General features: G+C 42.8%; 1 protein-coding gene and 1 long non-coding RNA gene across 2 annotated transcripts in view; one reads left to right on the top strand and one right to left on the bottom strand.

Moving 5' to 3' along the window:
• Positions 1-21,147, top strand: part of ADAD1 (adenosine deaminase domain containing 1) — a 56,236-nt gene that overhangs the window by 818 nt on the left and 34,271 nt on the right. The window contains exons 3-5 of the mRNA XM_069104873.1: positions 605-793; positions 5,183-5,350; positions 6,680-6,748. Coding sequence (XP_068960974.1) covers positions 605-793; positions 5,183-5,350; positions 6,680-6,748 — 426 coding nt within the window. The remainder of the gene's footprint in view (positions 1-604; positions 794-5,182; positions 5,351-6,679; positions 6,749-21,147) is intronic.
• On the bottom strand, positions 5,187-9,846 carry LOC138174565 (uncharacterized). Its single transcript, XR_011171770.1, has 3 exons — positions 9,311-9,846; positions 7,498-7,698; positions 5,187-5,323 (listed from the first exon to the last, which is right to left on the bottom strand). It is a non-coding gene; the product is annotated as an uncharacterized lncRNA (long non-coding RNA).

Here is a 21,147-nt window from a genome sequence, read left to right as displayed (position 1 = left end):
GGGGCACCCCCATCCCTCTCCATTCCCCTCCAGCCCCGCCCCCGGGGTGCCCCCATCCCCCTCCAGGCCCGCTGCCCTGCCCCGGGGGCGCCCCATCCCCCTCCATTCCCCTCCAGCCCTGCCCCCGGGGTGCCCCCATCCCCTTCCAGCCCCGGGGAACCCCCCCAGTGGGGTGTGGAGCGGCAGTGCGGGCCCCGGGGCCCCCAGGGTGCAGCCCCCAGGTCCTCAGATGCCCTCACACACGCCCCAGCCGAGGAAGCCCGAGGGGGACAGAAGGTTCACTTGCACCGGGCCTTAAAGTGCCGCCTGGATGTAGAGAGTCGTTTCCATGTGTAGTGAAGTCCCCAGCTCCAGCTTGCAGGTGGGGCGGCTACAGCCCTCGAGCTTCCAGCTGTCATCTTGATACTCACTGTGGTCTTTCTTGCCTAGATGCTCTGGCAGATTGTGCTTAGAGCCCAGATCATCTAGACCGACAGAGCCGCCAGTGACAGGCCGCGTTGGCTTGGGGCCTGGCGGGGAAGCCGCCTTGAGGGGAGGCCCTTGGCTTTTTGTTCTGCAGCTTCATGGCCTTTAAACTGACTCGAGGCTGTTGTTTGGTTTGTAGGTAACTTTCCAGAACCACTGCTTTCCAAAGTAGTCCTGCCCAACCCGAGTACTATCCTTCCTCCGAAGAAGATTCCCAAGGAGTTCATCATGAAGTACAAGCGCGGAGAGATCAACCCAGTGTCAGCCCTCCATCAGTTTGCACAGATGCAGCGTGTGCAGCTTGACCTTAAGGAAACTGTCACAACAGGCGAGTGTTGGCACAGAAAGGGGGATGGATGAGTGAAGTAGCCTTTAGGACCGGCTTTGGGCGTTCTGGGCACTGCACTAAGCACCAGGAGAAGAGCAAGGCAAACTGCCCCTTCTGTCAGGGGGACATGGGGAAGCATGAAACATAGGGGCGTTTTCAGCTGCAAGTCGGAGGCAAAGGCCCCAGGGTTCTTGGGGAAGGAGACTGAAAGCTTCCTTTTAGGGTCCTTGCCTTGATGGGACCATTGGTAGGGCTAAGGGCTTTGGGGACCAGATCTCTCTTTTGGGTTGTCAGTAGCTGTGGTTACTGGAGGTGAATGGGAGCACCTGACAGTACCCACCAAGGCTGTTGCCAAGAAAGTTTCTTGGGTACCTTCCCTGGGCCATGGCTTTGAAAGCAAGACTACCAGGGGCTCTAAACTGAATACAGCGGCCCTCTTGCTGAGGTCAGGTAGAAGGTTGTGTTAGATAACATCAAGCAACTTTGGCATCCTTTTTAAAAAAAAGTTAATGTTCTTTCAAAAAGTATTCTTTTCCAATGACAACTTTTAACATTCTTGTTTAAAAGTCGTGAGTTGCCAATTCTCTCCCCCCTGCCACTCCCCCCATTGTAAAGGCAGGCAGTTTGGTGTAGTGTATACATGTGCAGTCATGCAGAACAGATTTCCACATTAGTCATGTTGTGAAAGAAAACACAGACCAAAACCCCCGAGAAAAATAAAGTTCAAACAAGGATGCTTTGATCTGCACGCAGACTCCCTCCGTGTTTTCTCTGGAGGTGGACAGTGTTCTTTACCATGACCCCTTGGAGATTGTCTCCCATTATTGTGTTGCTGAGAGCAGCTAAGCTGAACACCCTTGGTTACAGTTGGGCTTTGGCCTTGTCAGCCTCTGAAGGGGAGTCTGGGGTTGAATTCCGCAGTTTGTGCTTAGTTAGATGGAAGCGCTTGTTTTCTGGTATGGAATCTCTGCATTTGTACAGGAGATGTCTGTGCCTAAATCCTTGGTGTCTGCACCATTGTAGTGCAGGAAGTATCATGCGATGCAGGCGCAGCCTTGGCGTGGAGCTTAGTTCTGGTCATTTGTCTTAGCAGCATTTGGATTATCAGTACTTCCAAGAAAGGCACATGGTGGAGAAGCTTTGTAGCTTCTTTCATTCAGCAAGTTTTTATTAAGTGCCTGCTGTGTTTCTAAGTACTGGGCATGCAAAGACAAAACCTGGAAAAGACCCTTCCCACAAAGTGCTTATATATACCAATAAGTCAGTACAAAGTAGTTTGGCATGGCAGAAGTAATTGGAGGGAGTAGTAGGCTGAATTTACTCCAGGGGCAGGTAGGGTTGGTACAGCTCTCAGCTGGTGTATGTGATGGAGAGTTGCCTCCATATGCCAGCTGACCCTGCTTCCCCCAGGGGCTCTCCTCCAGGCCCAGACTCTGCAGAATGAAGGAGGGTTGCTATCTGCTTGCTGGCGCCTGAGGGAGCTTCTCTGATACCACAGAAAAACTGAAGACAGCACTATGCCTGTGGGTAGGGAGAGGACAGCAGAAGGCTGAAGGAGGCCTTCAGTAAGAGGCCCTTCAGTGCTGCTGGGCTCAGGAGGGCTTTGTTGCACCAAACCAGAAAGAACCATCTGCTCTGGGGAGTCCACAGACCCTGAGGTGCTGGCCTTGAGGTTTTGGGGGGATGCTAGTGAAAAGAAAGAGATCCTTTGAATGGTGGATTCTGTTGAGTAAATCCCATTAATGGGACCAGGAAGCATGTCCCGTTGAGCTTGCAGACTTGGCCAAATCATGCAAGAATGAGTTGCTCTTCAGATAGCTGGATCCGTGAGATGCTCACATAATGAGAAGGGATAGGAGGGGCCAGTGAAAGTTGGCTTTAGCAACCCCATCACAGTAGGGCTTCTCCCCTCCCAGCCTGTCTCAGAAAGTGCCCCGCAGTGACAGGGGGAGAGGCATCCCATCTGGGTCCTCTTCTGCTTGTGTGCCCCAGCACTATGAGAGAGGTTCCTTTCCTTTCTCTTCCTAATGTATCCCCCCCTCCCGCCTCTTTCTTTTGATATTAAAAAAAAAACCACTCCCCAAATCTCTCTTCAGGATCTAGATATTTGAGGAGTGGCTTGTTCTTTCTTGAAGTGTAGCATCTCTCCCCATCTCTTGCTGGTCCTTTGTTGATTTCTTTAACTCTTGCCTTTTCCACCCACTTGATGACCCTCGATGATATTGGGATTCAGAAGGGACACTTATACCAGCTCCCCCATTAGAACGGAAACCATCCACCCTTGTTTAGGCCTTGCCTTCAGAGTAGGGCCTGCTAAATCGTGAGTGATCCTGCCCATGTCTCTTTGATGCTGCACTCTTTTTCTGGCTGCTTGAAGTTTTTTGAGGAGACGTATGGATCCCATGTTCATTTTGTCCTCTGATAGATTTGGGTAGTTTTCTTCCATGATTTCTTCAAATATGTCTAGGCCCCTTTTTTTTTTCATCATGGCTTTCAGGTAGCCCAATGATTCTTTAATCACCTCTCCTTGATTTTTTTTTCCAAGTTACTTGTTTTTGATATGAAACACCTTATATTTTCTTTTTTTTCAGTTTTAAAATTGTTGGGGTGTTTTTGTGAGTAAGAGAGGGGGTAGATGGTAGGGGTGACTTGGGCTTTGACAAAACACAAGTAGTAATAATATAAGGCTCCTGGATTTTGAAAGTGGAGGAAACTCTATCTAGCAGAATGAACTCATCGCCCCCACCCTTGATGCCCAATTCACTTTTCTTCCCTCTTTCTGTTGAGGGCACTATCTTGTAGTCTCCAGATGTGACAGATGAAATGATGGTTTGCTTTCCTGAGCATATTGATTTATTAAGCAATGCATGGCAGTTACTGCCCAACAAACCGGGACCAGATCTCCTCAGCTTAGACCTGGACCCCAAATGCAGGAGACAGATTTTTTCTGTATTAAAAACAATCAAGGCCAATTAATTAAAAGGAAAAAAAATGCAGCATAAGGTAATCTGTTTTCTAATTGGATGAGAGATAAGGCATTTTCCAATTTGGGAGGGGGAGAGTAAACAGGTGCAATTACCTGAAATCAGAAGGAGAGGTGTCTGTACACGGTGAATGGAACGTGGAAACAACACCTTATTCTATGGGTCAGTTTTCAGATAAGATGATGAGTTGCTTGAGATTTGCAGTTGTGAAGAAGCTCCTTGTGTGAGGCTTTGGATCTTACTGGATTTCTGGTCCTCAGTTAAGGGTCTCTAAGCTGCAGGTGGAGGTTGTCCAGCTTCCTAGCCAGGTGGGGCTAGGTTCAAATGATACAATAAGGCTTTCTCCCCATTCTCACAGTTGAATAGTTTTATCACAAGATAGGAGTTGAACTAGACCCAGGATTGAATAGAAAGGGGGTGCTTAGCTAACTCTGGAATTGTCACAAGATGAATCGGGGTGGGTCACTTCATTCCCACTGTTAACCATTTGCTATTCTCATTCCACCACTTGCCTCACCAGGTCTGTAACCCTGATTTTCTCCTTGACTTTTCTCTCCCTCACCCCACATATCACATCATTTGCTAGATTGATTCATGAATTGAGATAGTGAACAACTTTAATTGGGAAAGGCAGACAGTGTTGGGCCTTTCCAGTGATGCAGCATCTGAGGAGCTAAAGCCAGACCTGGAGGGAGCTATAGGAAGTATCTTCTGCCATCTGAATCCCCAGACTTGGACATTTGACTGCACAGTAACTTACTCAAAACATGTAGCCACAGAGAGTTCATTTTAGCTGAGTGTGGGCGGGACTGCCTTGGGAGTTACCAGCTTTCCCTTCCCTGCCCGTCTTGAGACAAAGCTTGTTTAACCATTTCCAGTAGATGTTGTTAAGGGGGTTCTCAGGCAGGAGCAAGTGGGGCTGATTGTCTCTGAGGTTCCTTCTGACTGAGATTCTGTGAGTCTGAGGAAAGAATATAATTGGCTAAAAATAGCCCCGTGAGGGTTACTGACGTTGATCTTTGAACTTTTTAAAACAGCAGTATGGACGTCATACAGTCTTATTTTTAGAAGAATTTTTTTCTTTTTTTCCCTTTTTTTCTTTTGTTTTTTTTTTTCTTTTTGGAAGGGCAATTGGGGTTAAAGTGACTTGCTCAAAGTCACACGGCTAGTTTTGTGTTAAGTGTTGGAGGTCGGATTTGAACTCATGTCCTCCTGACTCCAGGGCTAGTGCTCTATTCACTGTGCCAACTTGCTGCCCCAGGAAGAATTTTTTCTAACCAGGAAAAATAAATTGCTGATTATTTTTGTATCAATAATATTTTCTTTCTTTTGATTCATTTGACCAGATTCTGACAATTGTATTCACAGTTAAATTCATACCTGTGTCCCTGGATATTTCTTTCAGGTAATGTTATGGGTCCTTATTTTGCCTTTTGTGCTGTGGTGGATGGTGTTCAATATAAAACCGGACTGGGACAGAATAAAAAGGAGTCTCGATCCAAAGCAGCCAAGCTGGCCCTAGATGAGCTTCTGCAGTTGGTTGATCCTGAACCAAGGAATGTAGAAACCTCAGGTGAGTGTTTCTGTCATTGAGGAGTAGTTCTCTCCCCTCCACTCCCCTCCCTTCCCTCTCCTCCCCTCTTCTCCCCTCTCCTCTTCTCTCTTCCCATCCCCTCCCTCTCTCCTATATCCATCCCTCCTCTCCTCTCTCCTCCCATAGATAAATACATAAATAGGGACTGGGCCTGTTATTTTCATTGGGGTAGGGAGCCTCCAGTGAGGAACTTTTTGACCAAGCCTATGTCTGTTCTGCCATTATTATTGATTCATGTTCCTTTTTAAAAAATGTTCAGCCTTGGTTAAATCTCCTTTTTTACATTAAAAAAAAAAGTCTGAGCTCATTGTTGAGCCTCCTGTCTAGCTCAGTTGGTTTCTTCAGAGGACTCTTTGGGATTGTATAGTCAGGATCTCTTCCTTCCCTCTCTCTCCCTTTTAAGAAATTATGTTTTTAGTCAGGTATCCCTTGGGGGAAAAATGTATATGTATATATCTATCTGTATATATATATAAAAAGCAATTATATTGTTGGTCAGAATGAAGGTCAGAGTAGCAGGTGCTATCTTATCCTGGTTACTTGCTCTCTCTCTTATAATTATAGCTCTCTAGGTTTCACCATTTTGGCCTAAGGCTCCTAATGAAACCTCCTAGACAGATCTCTCAAAAGGACTTACGTTTTCTCCTTCCTGAATGATTCCCTGTAATGGCCCGTATTGCCCTAATTCTCTGAAATGGCGACGTCATGAGCTATGGGGAGCAACATTGGAGAGCTAGAAATTATGGTGAAAACCAGAAAGCTTTGGCTGTAAGATGCACCAAAAACCAGGAAAGAAGCTTTAGTTCGCTTCAAAGTAGGCCCAGTTGATGTCCCACCAAAGACTTGCTGTAATAAATCAACATCCATTTGTATCACTGTTTTTCACGTGTTATGTGGATTTTTTATGATTAAGAAATTGCAAATTATATAAACTATAAATAATAAACTGCAGATCATAAAAGAAAATAGCTTTAGTTTTCTGATCTTGTTCAAGTACATTTTTTCTCATAGAAAATATTTTTTAAATTTTTTTTTTTTTGCCTTTTGGAGGGCAATTGGGGTTAAGTAACTTGCCCAAGGTTACATGGCTAGTATTTTTTGTGGGGGTGTTAAGTGTCTCAGGCCAGAACCGAACTCGGGTCCTCCTGATTCCAGGGCCGGCGCTTTACTCACTGTGCCACCTAGCCGCCCCCATAGAAAATATTTTTTTGCCATGATATTTTATATATGACCATGTTACAGAAAATAAGAAGCAGCCACTTAAAAATGTTTAAGGCCTTATGTTTCCTAACTTCTTTCTTTCAATAGGTCCTCCTCTCATTCCTGCAGACCCTGTCATTTCACCTGAATCGAATTATGTTTCCAAGGTGCATTACGGTAGGAAAGTCCTTATATTCTTCTTTGGTATCGGCTGCGCCACCTAAAGAAGTATTACATGTACAAACTTGCTTCAGAGGTCTGTGCCTTAATTGAGTCGAGGGTCTGCTGAGAATGATGTGGTTGCTCTGATTTGGTAGACAGACTTTCAAGATTTGATGTGATCATAGCCAGCCTGGTGATGAACCATCTCACCTTTAGTGAGGCTGGTCTTTGAATGGCAGCTGTGGTGGCCTATCAGATAGGCTTGAAGCCTTTCCAGCCTGATAGACCACCATTTGGTCTCCATGGGCATCACCTTCAATAACCCTTGGGTCCCATTGGCCCAGGGCATGATGAGTTTTGGGGTGTCAGACACTGAAAGATAATTCACTTCATTGGAGTCAGTAGATGAGAAGTTGAATGCTGCTGATGTATTGGCTTCCTCAGCCTGAGGGAAAAGGGCCTTTGGCTTCACATGAACTTCTTTTGACTCTTCTGAGGGTTACAGAGGTTAGACAGCACTCTGTGCTGGAGGCCAAGGAGCCAATGAGCTGACAGTTTCCTCCTTTGAGATTGGAGCCTCAGGCTTGCAAGTAGCCCCTTGTCAGCCTCTGGTCCACTGCCAGAGGGGTTTTTAACCACTTTTGTGTGCCTTGGCTGTCTAGCAGCACCTAGCACGGCCTCAGAATAACAATTTAAAATGCATAGGATTATGGTGGGAATCAGCTGTGATGAAGCAGCTCTAAACAGAAAAAAACCAAACCAACCTTTAGAAGCCTTGTTGTAGAGCTTCCTGAGCTTCTCATGACATGGAGCTGGTTTGCTTCCTTCCGTTCCTCCCTTTGATTCTTGGAAAACCTGTTCCCCAGAGAGCAGTTATCCAGTGCCAACTGCATGAGGTTCATTGTGTATTCAGGGTCAGTATTTGGAACCACCACCAGATTATTAGGAATGATTTTGAACAGTCTCTGTAATGTAAAGTAATACAGCATCTAACACAAAGCAGAAGACAATTCTGAGGCATAGGATAAGAAGAACCCATTGGATTATGGTAGTCAGTATGCCTACTCCTTGTGATCAGGAGAATAGCCAAGAAAACCAGGAAGAGGAGGCCCCCCATGGGGTGTCTGCATCTTGTTGGATTTATGATAGCTCTTGTTGGATTTTATGGAGACATTGCAATCTCTTCTGATTGGTTAATGTAGGAACGGCAAGACTGATTGATCATAACACAGGCCCCTCCTTCTGAAACTGTAAGACAGTTAAAGACCATATGGTTTTGTAAGACCATTTATGCTAAAGACTCTACCTCAGTTTGGAGGGAGGGGATAGACTCTCTTGGGGTTTGGGACAACTTCTCAGTCTCAAGGGAGAGATTTCTAGCTGCCTGCCTTGAGGTGGCAACGCCAGAGTATGGAATTATGGATCTGAGGGACTCACAACCTAGACTGTATTCTTTTGTAGGGTTTTTGATGTATACAGCCTTACTTTCTTGCCTTTGGCACTTACGCTACTGTGCTTCTAAATTTCTAGTGAAATGTTTCCTTCAGTCCTATAGAAGGATTGAGAACTGATACTGTCAGGAATAAATGAGTCTACATGTCCCAAACTAGCTTGGAGGAAGAATGTTATAAGATCCTCCCCTCTAGACATGAAGCAGACCAGGAATTCTGAACCCCTGTATGAAACTTGAAGAGGGAGGAAATCTTCATTTCAAAAATTTTATCATAGCCAGTAAAACTGGAACCATCTTAAGTATTTGCAAAATTGATATATTTAGTTTTGTTAATCCACCTTACCTATTTTGTTGTAAATGGTGGTTCTGGCATAGATAAATGATTCCCTGTCTTCAATATTTGGCAAAAGATAATGTATGTATTCATGGACAGTCTCGAAGTTCAGTTACTGGGGATTCTGTTTCTGACAATTCAGAAAGTAAAATTTGGAAGAGGAATATCTAATGGAAATGAGATTGTCCTAGTTTTGTGGAGAAATAATCATCATAAAAGTGGGAAAGGGTGAGTGACCTTAATTTGGTATCATCTGTAATTCTCTTAGGATCACATAAATGACATAAAGTCAATATCAAAGGTCCAAAGGGTCCAGTTACATCCTTTGGAGTTGTCTTATCTGCTTCCAGGGGATCATTTGGAGTAACAGGGAAAGCCACCCAAGGATCAGGTTCACCTTGATGAATATGGTGGCATACCCAGCATCCGTGAGGCCCAGTTGCTTTAAGATGGTATAAAGCTTGTCCTACTTTACCATGAGTCTTACTAATAGTATTAAGGCTTTTCCATTCTTCTTGCAAGAAGTGGAATTAAATGGAAAGAGCAAATGGCAGCAGCCTGAGAATTAAATGACAGCAAGGACGTGTGAGAGGTTGCAAATGTATGATAAGTATGATTGTGAGGCATGAAGCCAATGGTGGAGTAAAAATCATCCACTTTCCCACAGCTGGGGATTTTTTATTCCCGCAGTTATTGTTAGAGTTCTTATGTGCAGAGTTAACTGGGGAAGGAGAAGCACCAGATGATAGTAAAAGAGACAAATAAAAACATCCTTAGATGTTCCACTCACGTGGAAAAGTGAGGAGCAGTTTTACATGGGCACAGTGTATCCGAGAGTCTTTTTCTTCAATCTCGATTGCAGTTGGGCTGGTTAGCGATACTGGAGTAGACCTTCCCAGGCAGGTTGACTTCTACTGGAAATTCTTGATGAGTGTTATCTCCAGGGTGGAAGTCAGGTAGTGGAAAGTCAGAAGGTCTGGTCTGTACTGTAGTGCCTGCTTTGTGAAGTTCCTTCATGAAGTCTCCTCCCAGCAATCACGTGCAGACTGTGGAGAAGGGTTTTGTTTTTATGAGAGGGTGACCAAGCAGCATTTCGAAAGGAGAGAGGTGTAATGCCTGCTTTGGTCTGCTTTGCAGATAAAGCAAAAGGGAATAATCAGGTCACTTGAAGTAGGTTTCAGAACATAATTTACCAATAAGAGTTTGACTTCCTTGTTCATATGCTCAACCTGATCTGAACTCTCTGGGTCAAGAGAATGAAACTTAGAAGTTATCCCAAGATAAGAATGGATTTGAGAGAACATTGAGGCAGTGACTGAGGCCTTCCTCTCTAAATCTGGATGCACTGGTGGGCTGCACTTGAGCACGATCTCTTTAAGAAGGATTTTAGCAGCAGTAACTGTGATTCAGACCAGGAAGTGCCTCAGTCCAGTGAGTGAGCTAGTTTGCAATGACAAGAAAGCCTTATAGTGGCCAGCTTGAGGTAAAATCATTTGCGAATGTTCAAATGGAGTAGAAAAGCCGAGGCACCAAAAGCAGTGGTGAATGCCTGACAAGTGGCTAGGCAGCACAGAGGAGCTGATGAGCTGACCCCAATGCCCAGGGCAGCCCACGCCCATTGCATCAGTCGATCTTTGTTTGTGAACAGACACGTGTGCCGGGGGGGGGGGGGGGGACTGGCTTGCCTCCCTCAGCCCAGGGACCTGTTTTGTCTCAGACCATGATTTCCATTTTTCAGCCTCAGACTTGCAGGCCGGGGGGTGATCATAATCAGTGATAGAAAAGAGAAGTGAAATATATAGACAGCTCCTTGTAATGCAGCTAACTTTGCTGCAGCATGAACTTGGTTATTACCCTGTGAAACAGGGTCAGTGGAGCAACGGACGACAGAACTTTGGGGAGCAAAGAGCAAAAAGCAGATTGTAACAAAATCAGCATTAGCAACAGCCTTTCCAGAGGAGGTGAGAGGCCCTCACCATAACCACGGCATTCTAAGGGTGTGGCAGACCCAGGACACACAGCAGGAGTCCGTGTAGATGCTCACTTTGGCCGGTGATGAGCCAGCGTGGTTGGGTGAGAGCAGCCAGCTCAGCAGCTTGAACACTGGCATTGGAGGGCAGTCAGCATGATCTGCAAGCACTGCGGTGCCAGTGCCTTCCATTCACCATCTCTAACAAAGGAAGATCCCTCAGCATAGAAGGTGAGGTCAAGGTTCTGAAGGGGAGCATGGGCGAGGTCATCATGGGGTCAGTCAGCCATGTCCGTGACCGGAGAACAGTCGTGCAGAGGCTCTCCAGAGGCAGGTAGATTGGGAAGCAGCATTGCAGGATCAGGGATGGAACAGTTCTTTCCCAAGTGACCTGAGATTTGGTGAGTCTTTGATCAGAAAAAGCCTGAGTTTCTCATCACAACAACTTTCACTTTGACTTCATGAAGATGCTGAACTATGGGTTGTTCAGTTGTCTGACTCTTCATGGTCCATGGGCTTTTCTTGGCAAAGATACAGGATTGAATTGCCGTTTCCTTCTGCAGTGGATCACCTTTTTGTCATAACAAGGTAGTGATCCATGAGGCAGTTAGGGGTTGTGACTTGCCCAGAGTCACACAATCAGGACATGTCTGAGGCTGAATTTGAACTCAGGTCTTACTGGTTCTCCTGGCTCTTGGCCCAGTGCTCTGTCCACTCTACCACCAACTGTCCAAACTACCAGAAGGGCCCAGAGAGATCAGGTCACTTGCTTTTTCTACCAGAAGGGCAGTGGCAGCTGCAAGCAACTGCTTGCTCTTGTGGCAGCTGAGTCAGACTGGGCAGAGTAGTATGCCATAGGGTGGAATACGTGGGTGCAGTATGCCATGGGGTTACTGTCAGTCAGGATGCCAGAAGTAGCTCCCTTGTATTCATATGCAAAGAGGGAAAAAAAAGGCTTACTGTAATCTGGGAGTCCTGGAGCTAGAGCTGAGAGTGGCTGATGGGCAGTAAGATGTGGTGCTTCGGGGCACAGGGGCTCTGGAATTTAGTCTTTGGTTCGAGAGATTAAAAGCTCAGTAATCTCACCAAAGGAAGGGCTCTGCTCTTGCCGATATCCAGCTGCTCCCAAAGTGGGACACAGTTGTGGAAGACACTGTATGTGTGTCAGGGAAACAGGATGAGTGCCAGAAGACCAAATGAAACCAAAATACTTCCCCTGGGGAAGGCACTGCTGAGCCTTTGATTGTCACATTGATTGTGCCCCTCTGATGAAGCTGAAGAAGACAAGAGCTGTCAGTCATCTAGGCAGGTCTCAATGCTGGGTACGGTGAGCACTGGACTAGAGAGGAGCGTTTAAAGCAGTGGGAGCTAAAATATTTGAGAGAATGGGGTGGGGGTTTCTGTAGAGCCTTGCGATAGATGAGGCCTTGTCCTTTGTCAGTTCTTCCAGGTGAACACAGACCGACACTGAGCTTCTCTGGATCAGTGGGATTACTAAAGAAAGATGAAGGGCAGGTAGGTGGCCCAGTGGATGGAGCATGGGGCCTGGAGTCTGAACCTGAGTTCAGATCTCTCCTCAGACACCAGCTGTGTGACCCTGGGCAAGGCACCTCACCCTCTTAGCCTCAGTTTCCTCATCTGTAAGATGAACTGGAGAAGGAACTAGTAAATATCACTTCAGCATCTTTGTGAAGAAAACCCCAGATGGGGTCATGAAGATTCAGACAAGACTGAAGCACCTGGTTTATGAAAAGAAAGCAGAGACGACTCCATCACTGTAAAACAGCAGCATCACGAGATGAAGAAGAGATGGCAGTGGCTGGTCTAAGCATGAATGGCATGGACCTGCATAAAGCGACGGGCAGGTTTGCCACCAGGGCCTCACTCAGGCTTTTAACAGGAAGCATAGAAGTGTTACAGGGAATTTACACGGAGCAGTGTTGGTCTTGGGAGAAGTACCTTCAGCAGCAGATGGTTGTGGTCTCCCTTGGACTCTAATGTTGGCGGGATGGCAGATTTTAGCCACCCCTCCTCCTCCGAGGTGGCCCGTAGGACGTCACATGGAATGCCCAGACCATCCTCAAGGTTTGGGGGGCTTTGGGAAACAAAATGGGAAGCAAGGGAGAGGGTGTCCTCAACCAAGTGTGATGCCGTGCATCCATTGGTGAGCGTGAGAATAGTGGCCCTTGGTTTGCAGAGAAGATCTCCCTGCCAGATTCTTAGGAGATGTAAGCATGAGTAGAGGATCAGCAGTTACCATGCAAGGAGGCAATTTGGGGGCTTCCTGGAGACTCCCAAAACATTTAAAGTCCCTCTAGCACATCTGTGTGTGGCTTTCTTGTCAAAGTTAAACTATTGAAGCTTCCATGTTTACTAAGCAATCATACATTGTGTCTCCATCTTTCATTAGAGTAACACATGGTGCACCAGTGTGGGGAGAGGCAAGGACTGCGATAGCCAGGGAAAGATTTCAGGATTTATGGTCCCTTTCCTGCCTCCCCCCCATCCTCCCCACCCCCTCGTGCCTCAGATCTTCCTTGGGCCCTCCAGGGTTTCCCTTATTCTTTAAGTTTCTCTTTTTTCTGCATTCTTTTGCAAAACGTCCCTTTTTTGTGACAGTAAAAACACTCATGATTTCCTGATGCCCCCCCTAGCAGAAGTTACAGTAGTCTGTGCTTTTGCTTTAGATCTTGCATTTTATGTGTTTCTTCCTTTGTATTTCATTAAGCAGTGCCTTTAAGCTCAGCTATACCTTTTCCATGCCATGTAGGGCAACTCTTAGCAGAATACTATTTTTTCTCTGACTAGGGTTGGTTAACAAAGGCAGAATTAATGATTCTAATGGAGATGGGGAACCTGTGGCCTCCAGGCTACGTGTGGCCCTCTGGGTCCTCAGGTGTAACCCTTTGACTGAATCCAAACTTTACAGAATAAATACCCTTAATAAAAAGATTTGTTATGTAAAAGGTGGACTCAGTCAAAAAACCAAATCCAGAGACATGGCCTTGAGGCCATGGTTCGTTTCCCTCACCCCTGTACTAGCATCTCATGGACTGGGTCTAACTTCATAAAACTGCTTAGCACTTTTACACCACTTACAAAAGTGGTTAGATATTTCATTTTCTTTTTGAAAAGTTTCTTTGAATTTATTCCAGTTTTCAGGGCAGACAGCATATGCCTATATTTCCCTAATTAAGGATTTCCTAGCTTGTAATAGCCTGGTCTAGTCAGCTGGGTTGTTAGGGTTTCATTGTACCAGTTGGGAAGACCCCTTGGGCTGGCAGAAGTGGTGTAAGCTGGGGCATGTCTGTTTGTAGCCTCTATGGTGGTAGTTCTTTGCCTAGGGGAGAACAAGTTTTATATTGTCAACTATGTCTCCCCAGGTAGGGTTATATATAACTTAAACGTGACCTGAAAATGGGTTATAACAGCCACAGGGTGTCATCAGATTTAGGAGTATCTCTTCTCTACATGGAGGTGTCACTAGGCCTGAAAGGTTGATAGTGTACCATATTTCCCAACTGGATTACATTGTGTATAAATCTTTCTTGGAAAAGAAAGATAACCTCAACCAGTCCATCTTGTTAAAAGAAATAATTAAATCTACTGTGGTAGGAGGAGGCTGAGAAGGTGTGAGGAGATAAGTTAAAAGAGGGAGAGCAGGACAGGTTGGAGTGGACCCTTTAAGAAGCAGAGGGCATGAACCTTTAGACAGGGCATCCCAGCAGAAATGGGGAGGGGGAGGGGTGTCCAGTGGCCAGTCTCAGTTCCCTTGATGCATAATGATAAGAAGTGCTGTGTTAAGGTCAGAATAATTAGATGAATCCCTTGCAGTTTTAGACCAGATTCACAGTGTAATAATATGCTTTTTTTTGTTATTCCCGGTTGAACTGGGAGTTTCCTCTGGTCTCAAAGTATGAGAAATTTCTCCGGGGGTTCCTTTGAGATCCCATTATTCCCTTAAGGGACTTCCCCAACAGTGTGGGAGTTTACCTTAGCTTGGAAGAATTGAGATTGAGGGGGGGGAGTCCCACCTCTGGGGCAGTCTATCATGGAGAATCCCCTCAGTGAAAAATTGACCAGAGTGCTCTAAGAAGTTCTCCTGAGGTGTTGTCTGGGGGTCTGGGGTCCCTTTTTCAACTTCCTGGCTAGCTTGCTATCATGAGTGAAACTGAGACTTAGGGAATATAATTCAGGAGGTGGCTCGCTTAGTGGATAGAGCGCTGAGCCTGGAATCAGGAGGATGTGAGTTCAGATCCAGTCTTGGACACTTCCTAGCTGTGTGACCCTAGACAAATCACTTAACCTATTTGCCCAACAAAGGGATCCCCTGGAGAAAGAAATGGCAAACCACTCTAGTATCTTTGCCAAGAAAACTTCGTGGACAGTTATGGTCCATGGAGTTAGACATGGCTGAATGACAGCAACAATCTGAGTAAATCAGTTTATTAGGAAGCATGTAGTTGCATAACAAATCCTATCCAAGGCCCGTAAGTAGGCCTAAGGACACTGGCAGATAAACTTGCAGCGATGAGGAGCTAATGAAGTTACATGGTCTTGAGCATCGAGGGTGTGTTACTTCTTTGTGACTGGCCTAAGTAGGGCAGAGGAAGGGGACTAAATTCGAGGTATACCAGAACATTGTGCAGTACTTCCCTGAAGTCATCTGAACAAAACTTTACAGGAACGTAGAACTTGAAATCCCAGAAAGGATGCTGTGCACAACATGGAATTGGTTTGGTTCCTTCAGTTCCCTGCAGAGTGAAGTTCAGAGCTTGTCCTGGGAGTCCAGACCTGATGGTTTGGCATCATTCCGTGTTTTCAGCCTTCTTTCACACTCTGTATTCTTACTGCCTCCCTCCCTTGCCATTGGAGTCTTAAAGCCTGACTCAAACACCACTTCTTAAATTAAAGAATGAATTACCTTTTTAAAGTGCCTATTTCTGCCAAAACCTAGGCTAAGCGCTGGAGCTAGATAGATAGTCAAAGAAGAGCTCCCTGTGGGAGAGGTTTCATGGAATGGCCCATGGTTCATCCTTCGGGTAATGGAGGTAGCATGATATCTTGTTCAGTGTTCTTCTGATAGAGGAAACATTTGAATTTCTGATATCAAACTACTTCATAGTGTCAAGGCCTTCAAGTGGCGAGGACTTAACCCTTCCAAGAAATGTTCCCTGAACCTCTTCTCCTTTGTCTTCCTTTCCACATGCACCCTTGAACGTGAACGTTGTTTGCTTTTTATATGCTTATCGTGGATTTTTAGAATTATTTGTCTATTTGTCATGTTAACCCCCATTAAACTTTCATATGTGAAGACACCCTGTCTTATTTCAATCAATCAGTAAAAATTCATTAAATGCCTGTTATGTGTCAGGCACTGTGCTACCTCTGGGGATACAAAAAGACAAAGAAAGTACCTGCCCTCGAGGAACTGAGAGTCTAATGATGGAGGAGAAAGCAAGCAAACAGATACGTACAGACAAGCTATAGACGGGATAAATAGGAAGTAATTAGCAGAGGGAAGGCACTGGGATTAGGAGGGGTTGAGGAACGACCACCTCTAGAACGTGGCTTCCCAAAGGATGATGCTGTCCCTGCTGGGGGCTGGAATGATCTGGGGACTGGTTGGGGGCAGTTGGGTAGTGTCGAATAAAAAAAAAAGGGGGGCGGTGAAAGCATAAGGAAAGAAGAGAAGAAAATATTAAAAAACTTCATACATGTTTCATCTATTGCGTAACAGAGTTATAGTAATTATGTTGTTTTCCAAATAAACTCCCCAAAATGCAAGTTATAACTGATCAGGGGTCAAGTCTGCTGACAGGTCGTAATAAACAAGTGTTGGCAGATGAGCGCAAATTGTCAGGAAGTCCAGCATGTGTCAACAGGAATATATGTGTGTAATGACTTGTTTACCATACAATGCTGTATGGTTACATGACACAATATTGTGTCATCAAAATTTCAATGAAGGAAACCCCCCCACAAATTTACAATAAATTCTTCCTCTTTTTTTTTTATTTAAAGCAATCAGGGTTAAGTAACTTGCTCAAGGTTTCATGGCCAGGTGTTTCTGGGTGGGTGCTAAGTGTCCAGGCTCTGGATTCAATCCCCAGGTTATCCCAACACTGGAGCCAGTGCTCTTACTCGCTGTGCTACCTGGCCGTCCCTTACAATAAATTATTCTTAAATTTAAGATGCATCATTTAAAATATATGTACATATATATTTTATATATATATATAAATGATATTAAAAAAAACGTTAAAAGGGTTCTAGAGAGTGAGATTTCCAGGAGGGCACTGAGTAATTTTTTTATTTTTAAAGAGGTAGTAGACCAAATATGTTTTCTGCTCTAGAAGGTGGGATTTAATGGGACTTAAAGGAATCCTGGGAATTTTATAATTCCCAGTGTCCATCACAATGCTTGTTCAGTTTTTATGGATGATTAGAATTAATAACTGATTCCAGGCTGACACCTAGGCTCTTGGAAGCCTCGCCCTTCCAGGCTCATAAGGGTTCTGGGGCTTCAGAGCTTTCCAGTCTAAATCTCTCCTTGTAGACCTGAGGAAGCTCTGGCCTGGAGAAAGAAATCAAAGAATTAGACCACTTGGTAATAGTGTTAATGATTTCTACCAGTTAATCTGTGGCTGAAACTTTGTTGAACTTGGATGTTGTCTTGGTTTTTTCTTTATGAGGTAGTTGGATTTACTGGATATATTGTTATCTTCAAATAGTAATTTGTCATCTTGATGTTACAGCTTCTCATGTTTCCTGTGTCAGTGCAACTGTTAACATTTTTTATGCTGTGTCTAGTGTGTGTGTGTGTGTGTGTGTGTTTGCTAATCCTTCTGTGTTGTATATCATGTTGGCTTTTGGCCTTACGTAGATAGTTTTGATTCTTTGAGGAGGATTGATATAGTATGGTACTAATTGCTCCTTAAAAGTTAGATAAGATTCATTGGGACTGGGAGGGTTTTTTTTTTCTTTTTCTTTTTTTGTGTTTGGGGGGAAGGTACTTTCTTTACAGCTAGATCTATTTACTGTTCTGAGACTGGGTTTATTTAAGATCTCTATCAGTTGGATGATTGACATATTTTGGATCTATTTTTTAATTCTTGTTTTTGTAAGCATTTAACAGGAGTATGTTCTGGTTATTTTTATTCTGGTTTCGTTGTGATTTTACCTTGCTTCTTTCATATCTCATTAATTTGTTTTTCTGCCCTTTTAATCAGATTGGCTAAAGTTTTATCAATTTTGTGTCTTAAAAATAGCTCTTAGTTTTAGTTATTATTTCTGTAGGTTTTTGTCAGTTTATTTCTCATCTTATTTTTAATAGCCCCTCTTGCTTATTTTAGGTTTGTTTATTTGTTGGCTTTCTAATTCTTTTAAATATATGAATTTGCCAATCATCTCCTTTTCTTTTTTGATAAAGTATGTTTTTAAGGATATGATTTTTACTCTTAAGGTTTGTGTTAGCTGCTTAGAAATTTTGGTGTGTTGTTTAAATCTTTATCATTTTCTTGTTTCTATGATTTGTTCTTTGACCCACTCATTATTTATATGAATATATATGTTGGTATATAAATGTAGTATTTTATGTGTAGAAATTTATGTGTATAAATATATTGATGTATATCCTGTTTCTCCCTTTTTACATTTGTTTGAAATGTTTCTGTGCTAATAAATGTTTCTGCAAATGGCAGTTTTTATAAAGGTTCTATGTAGTGCTGAGAGACTTGTGTGCATAAATGTATAATTATATATATATATATATATATATATATATTTCTTTGCAGTCTATTTAGATGATTTTGTTACATATTTTAGCTTGTTTCCTCAACAATTTGTTCAGTTCTGTGTATTCCTTTTTGTTTACAGATTTTTGTTAGACTTATCCCAAACTGAGAGAGGGACATTGACATTTCCTTCCACTATCGTGTTTACTTTGTATGTCTTCTCATAGCTCAGTTAAGGATTCTTTTATGAATTTAGATGCTAAAGTGTTTGGAGCATATAAGTCTAATATTGAATTGGTTTATTGTCTATAGTTCCTTTGAGCATAAAGTAGTTTCCTTGTTTATCTCATTTTGTTTTGAATGTTTGTTTTTATTTTGTCTGATAGCATGATTATAGATCTTATTATATTGGATTGACTTGATGCATGGTAAATTTTTTCCCAGCCCCTTATTTTTGTTTGGTGTATGTGTTTGTTTTTAAAGTGTGCTTCTTATAAGCAACAAGATTGTGAGTTTTTTTCTCCTTATCCAATCCATCATTCTTTTTTTTTTTTTTTTTGGTCTTTATTAATTTGTTTGTTTACTTTTAGTTTACAAGATTCAGATCCACAATTCCTTGAGTTTCAAATTTTCTCTCTCTCCCTCCCCTTCCTCCCACCTCCTGGTAATATGCAGTCAAGTATAGGATCTGCAAATACTTTCACATTAGACATTAGTCAGGTTATAAAGAAGGATTGTATCAGATGGAATGAACAATGGGAAAGAGGAAACAAAACCAAACAAGAAAAAGAAAAAGATCAGGTAGTTTGCTTCAATCTGGATTCAAACTCAGTTCTTTCTAGTTCTTTCTCTGAATGTAGACATCTCTCTCCATCATGAGTCTTTTGGGGTTGACTTATAACCCTGCAGTGCTGAGAAGAGTCTAGTCTATCAAAGTTGATTGTCAAGCATACGTTATGTTTGTAATTGTGTACAAATTTCTCCTGGTTTTACTCTTCTCACTCAGCATCAGTTTCTATAGGCCTCTCCAGGTAAATATGAAGTCCATCTGCTCCTTGTTTCTTATAGCACAATAGTATTCCATTACATGCATATAACACAACTTGTTCAGCCATTCCCCAATTGATGGGCACCCCCTTAATTTCCAATTCTTTGCCACCACAAAAAGAGCTGCTGTAAATATTTTTGTACATATGGATCTTCCTCCCACTTCTATGATCTCTTCAGGATACAACCCTAGAAGCAGTATTGCTGGGTCAAAGGGTATGAAATTATTTATAGCCCTTAGGGCATAATTCCAGATTGCTTTCCAGAATGGTTGGATCAGTTTACAACTCCACCAGCAATGCATTAGTATTCCAATTTTTCCACATTCTCTCCATCATTTGTCATTTTCCAGTTTTTTCATCTTAGCCAATCTGACTGGTGAGATGTGGTACCTCAGAGTTGTTTTGATTTGCATTTCTCTAATCAATAGTGTTTTAGAGCATTTTTTCATATGCTTATAGATATCTTTAATTTCTTCCTTTGAAAACTGCCTGTTCATATCCTTTATTTATAAAATGTATGGATATGTTCATATCCATATATTTATCAATTGGGGAATGACTTGTATTCTTATAGATTTGACTCAATTCTCTGTATGTTTTAGAAATGAGTCCTTTGTCAGAGACATAGGTTGTAAAAATTCTTTCCCAATTTTCCACTTCCCTTTTAATCTTGGTCACATTGGCTTTGTTTGTACAGAAGCTTTTCAATTTAATGTAATCAAAATTATCCATTTTGCATTTTATAATGCTCTCTAATTCTTGTTTGGTCATAAAGTCTTCCCCTCTCCATAAATCTGACAGGTAAACTATTCCTTGCTTTCTGAGATTGCTTACTTTATCAGCCTTTATACCTAGATCATGCACCCATTTAGACTTGATTTTGGTATATGGTGTTAGATAATGGTCTATGCCCAGTTTCTGCTATACTATATTCTAGTTTTCCCAGCAGTTTTTGTCAAATAGGGAGTTCTTATCTCCAAAACTGATGTCTTTGGGTTTATGAAACAATAGATTACTATAGTCATTGACTGCTGAGTCTTGTGTACCCAGTCTATTCCATTGATCTACTGCTGTATTCCTCAGCCAATACCAAGTAGTTTTGATGACTGCTGCTTTATAATACAGATTAAAATCTGGTACAGCTAGTCCACCTTCCCTAGCATTTATTTTCATTAATTCCCTTGATATTCTGGACCTTTTGTTCTTCCAAATGAATTTTGTTACTATTTTTTTCTAGCTGTATAAAGTAGTTTTTTGGTAAATTGATTGTTATGGCACTAAATATATAATTTAATTTAGGTAAAATAGCCATTTTTATTATATTAGCTTGACCCAGCCATGAGCAATTGATGTTTTTCTAGTTAGTTAGATCTGACTTTATTTGTGTGAAAAGTGTTTTGTAGTTGTGATCATATAGGTCCAATCCATCATTCTTGTTGGATTTTTAATCCATTCACATTGAAATTTATTAGATTTATGAGGTGGTTTTTAATCTCTATTTGTTTATAATATTTTTTTCTAAATTATTTTTTTCCCTTTTCCCCTGTAAATGTAGCAGTCTCTTTAGTTATTTTAGCTTAATCTATTTTGAAGCATCCCTGTTCTTACCTGCTTTCTTCCCCTCATCCTTAAACCTCCCCTTCTGTTTGTTATCACTTTACCTATTTGGGGAATTTTGTGTGTTTTTTTTTTAGTTCCTTTTTCTTGTTTGCTTTTATCTCGTTATTTCTTTTTCCCCTTCTCAGCCAAGCAGTCAAGTAGAACTCTATGCTCTCTTCTCTCTCACCTTGTTTGGACAGTTTTGTTCTCTGTGCTTTTCTACCAATTCTGGAAGAGTGTGTTATGGTTCCATGTTCTCAAAATCCACAGTATT

Source organism: Petaurus breviceps, unplaced genomic scaffold (assembly GCF_028583685.1).
Source record: "Petaurus breviceps papuanus isolate PSGF00001 unplaced genomic scaffold, PetGlider_PUasm1.0 689, whole genome shotgun sequence".
Classification (NCBI taxonomy): domain Eukaryota; kingdom Metazoa; phylum Chordata; class Mammalia; order Diprotodontia; family Petauridae; genus Petaurus; species Petaurus breviceps.
Note: the sequence above shows the minus strand (reverse complement) of the source record. Positions and strands in the feature narration are given on the sequence as shown.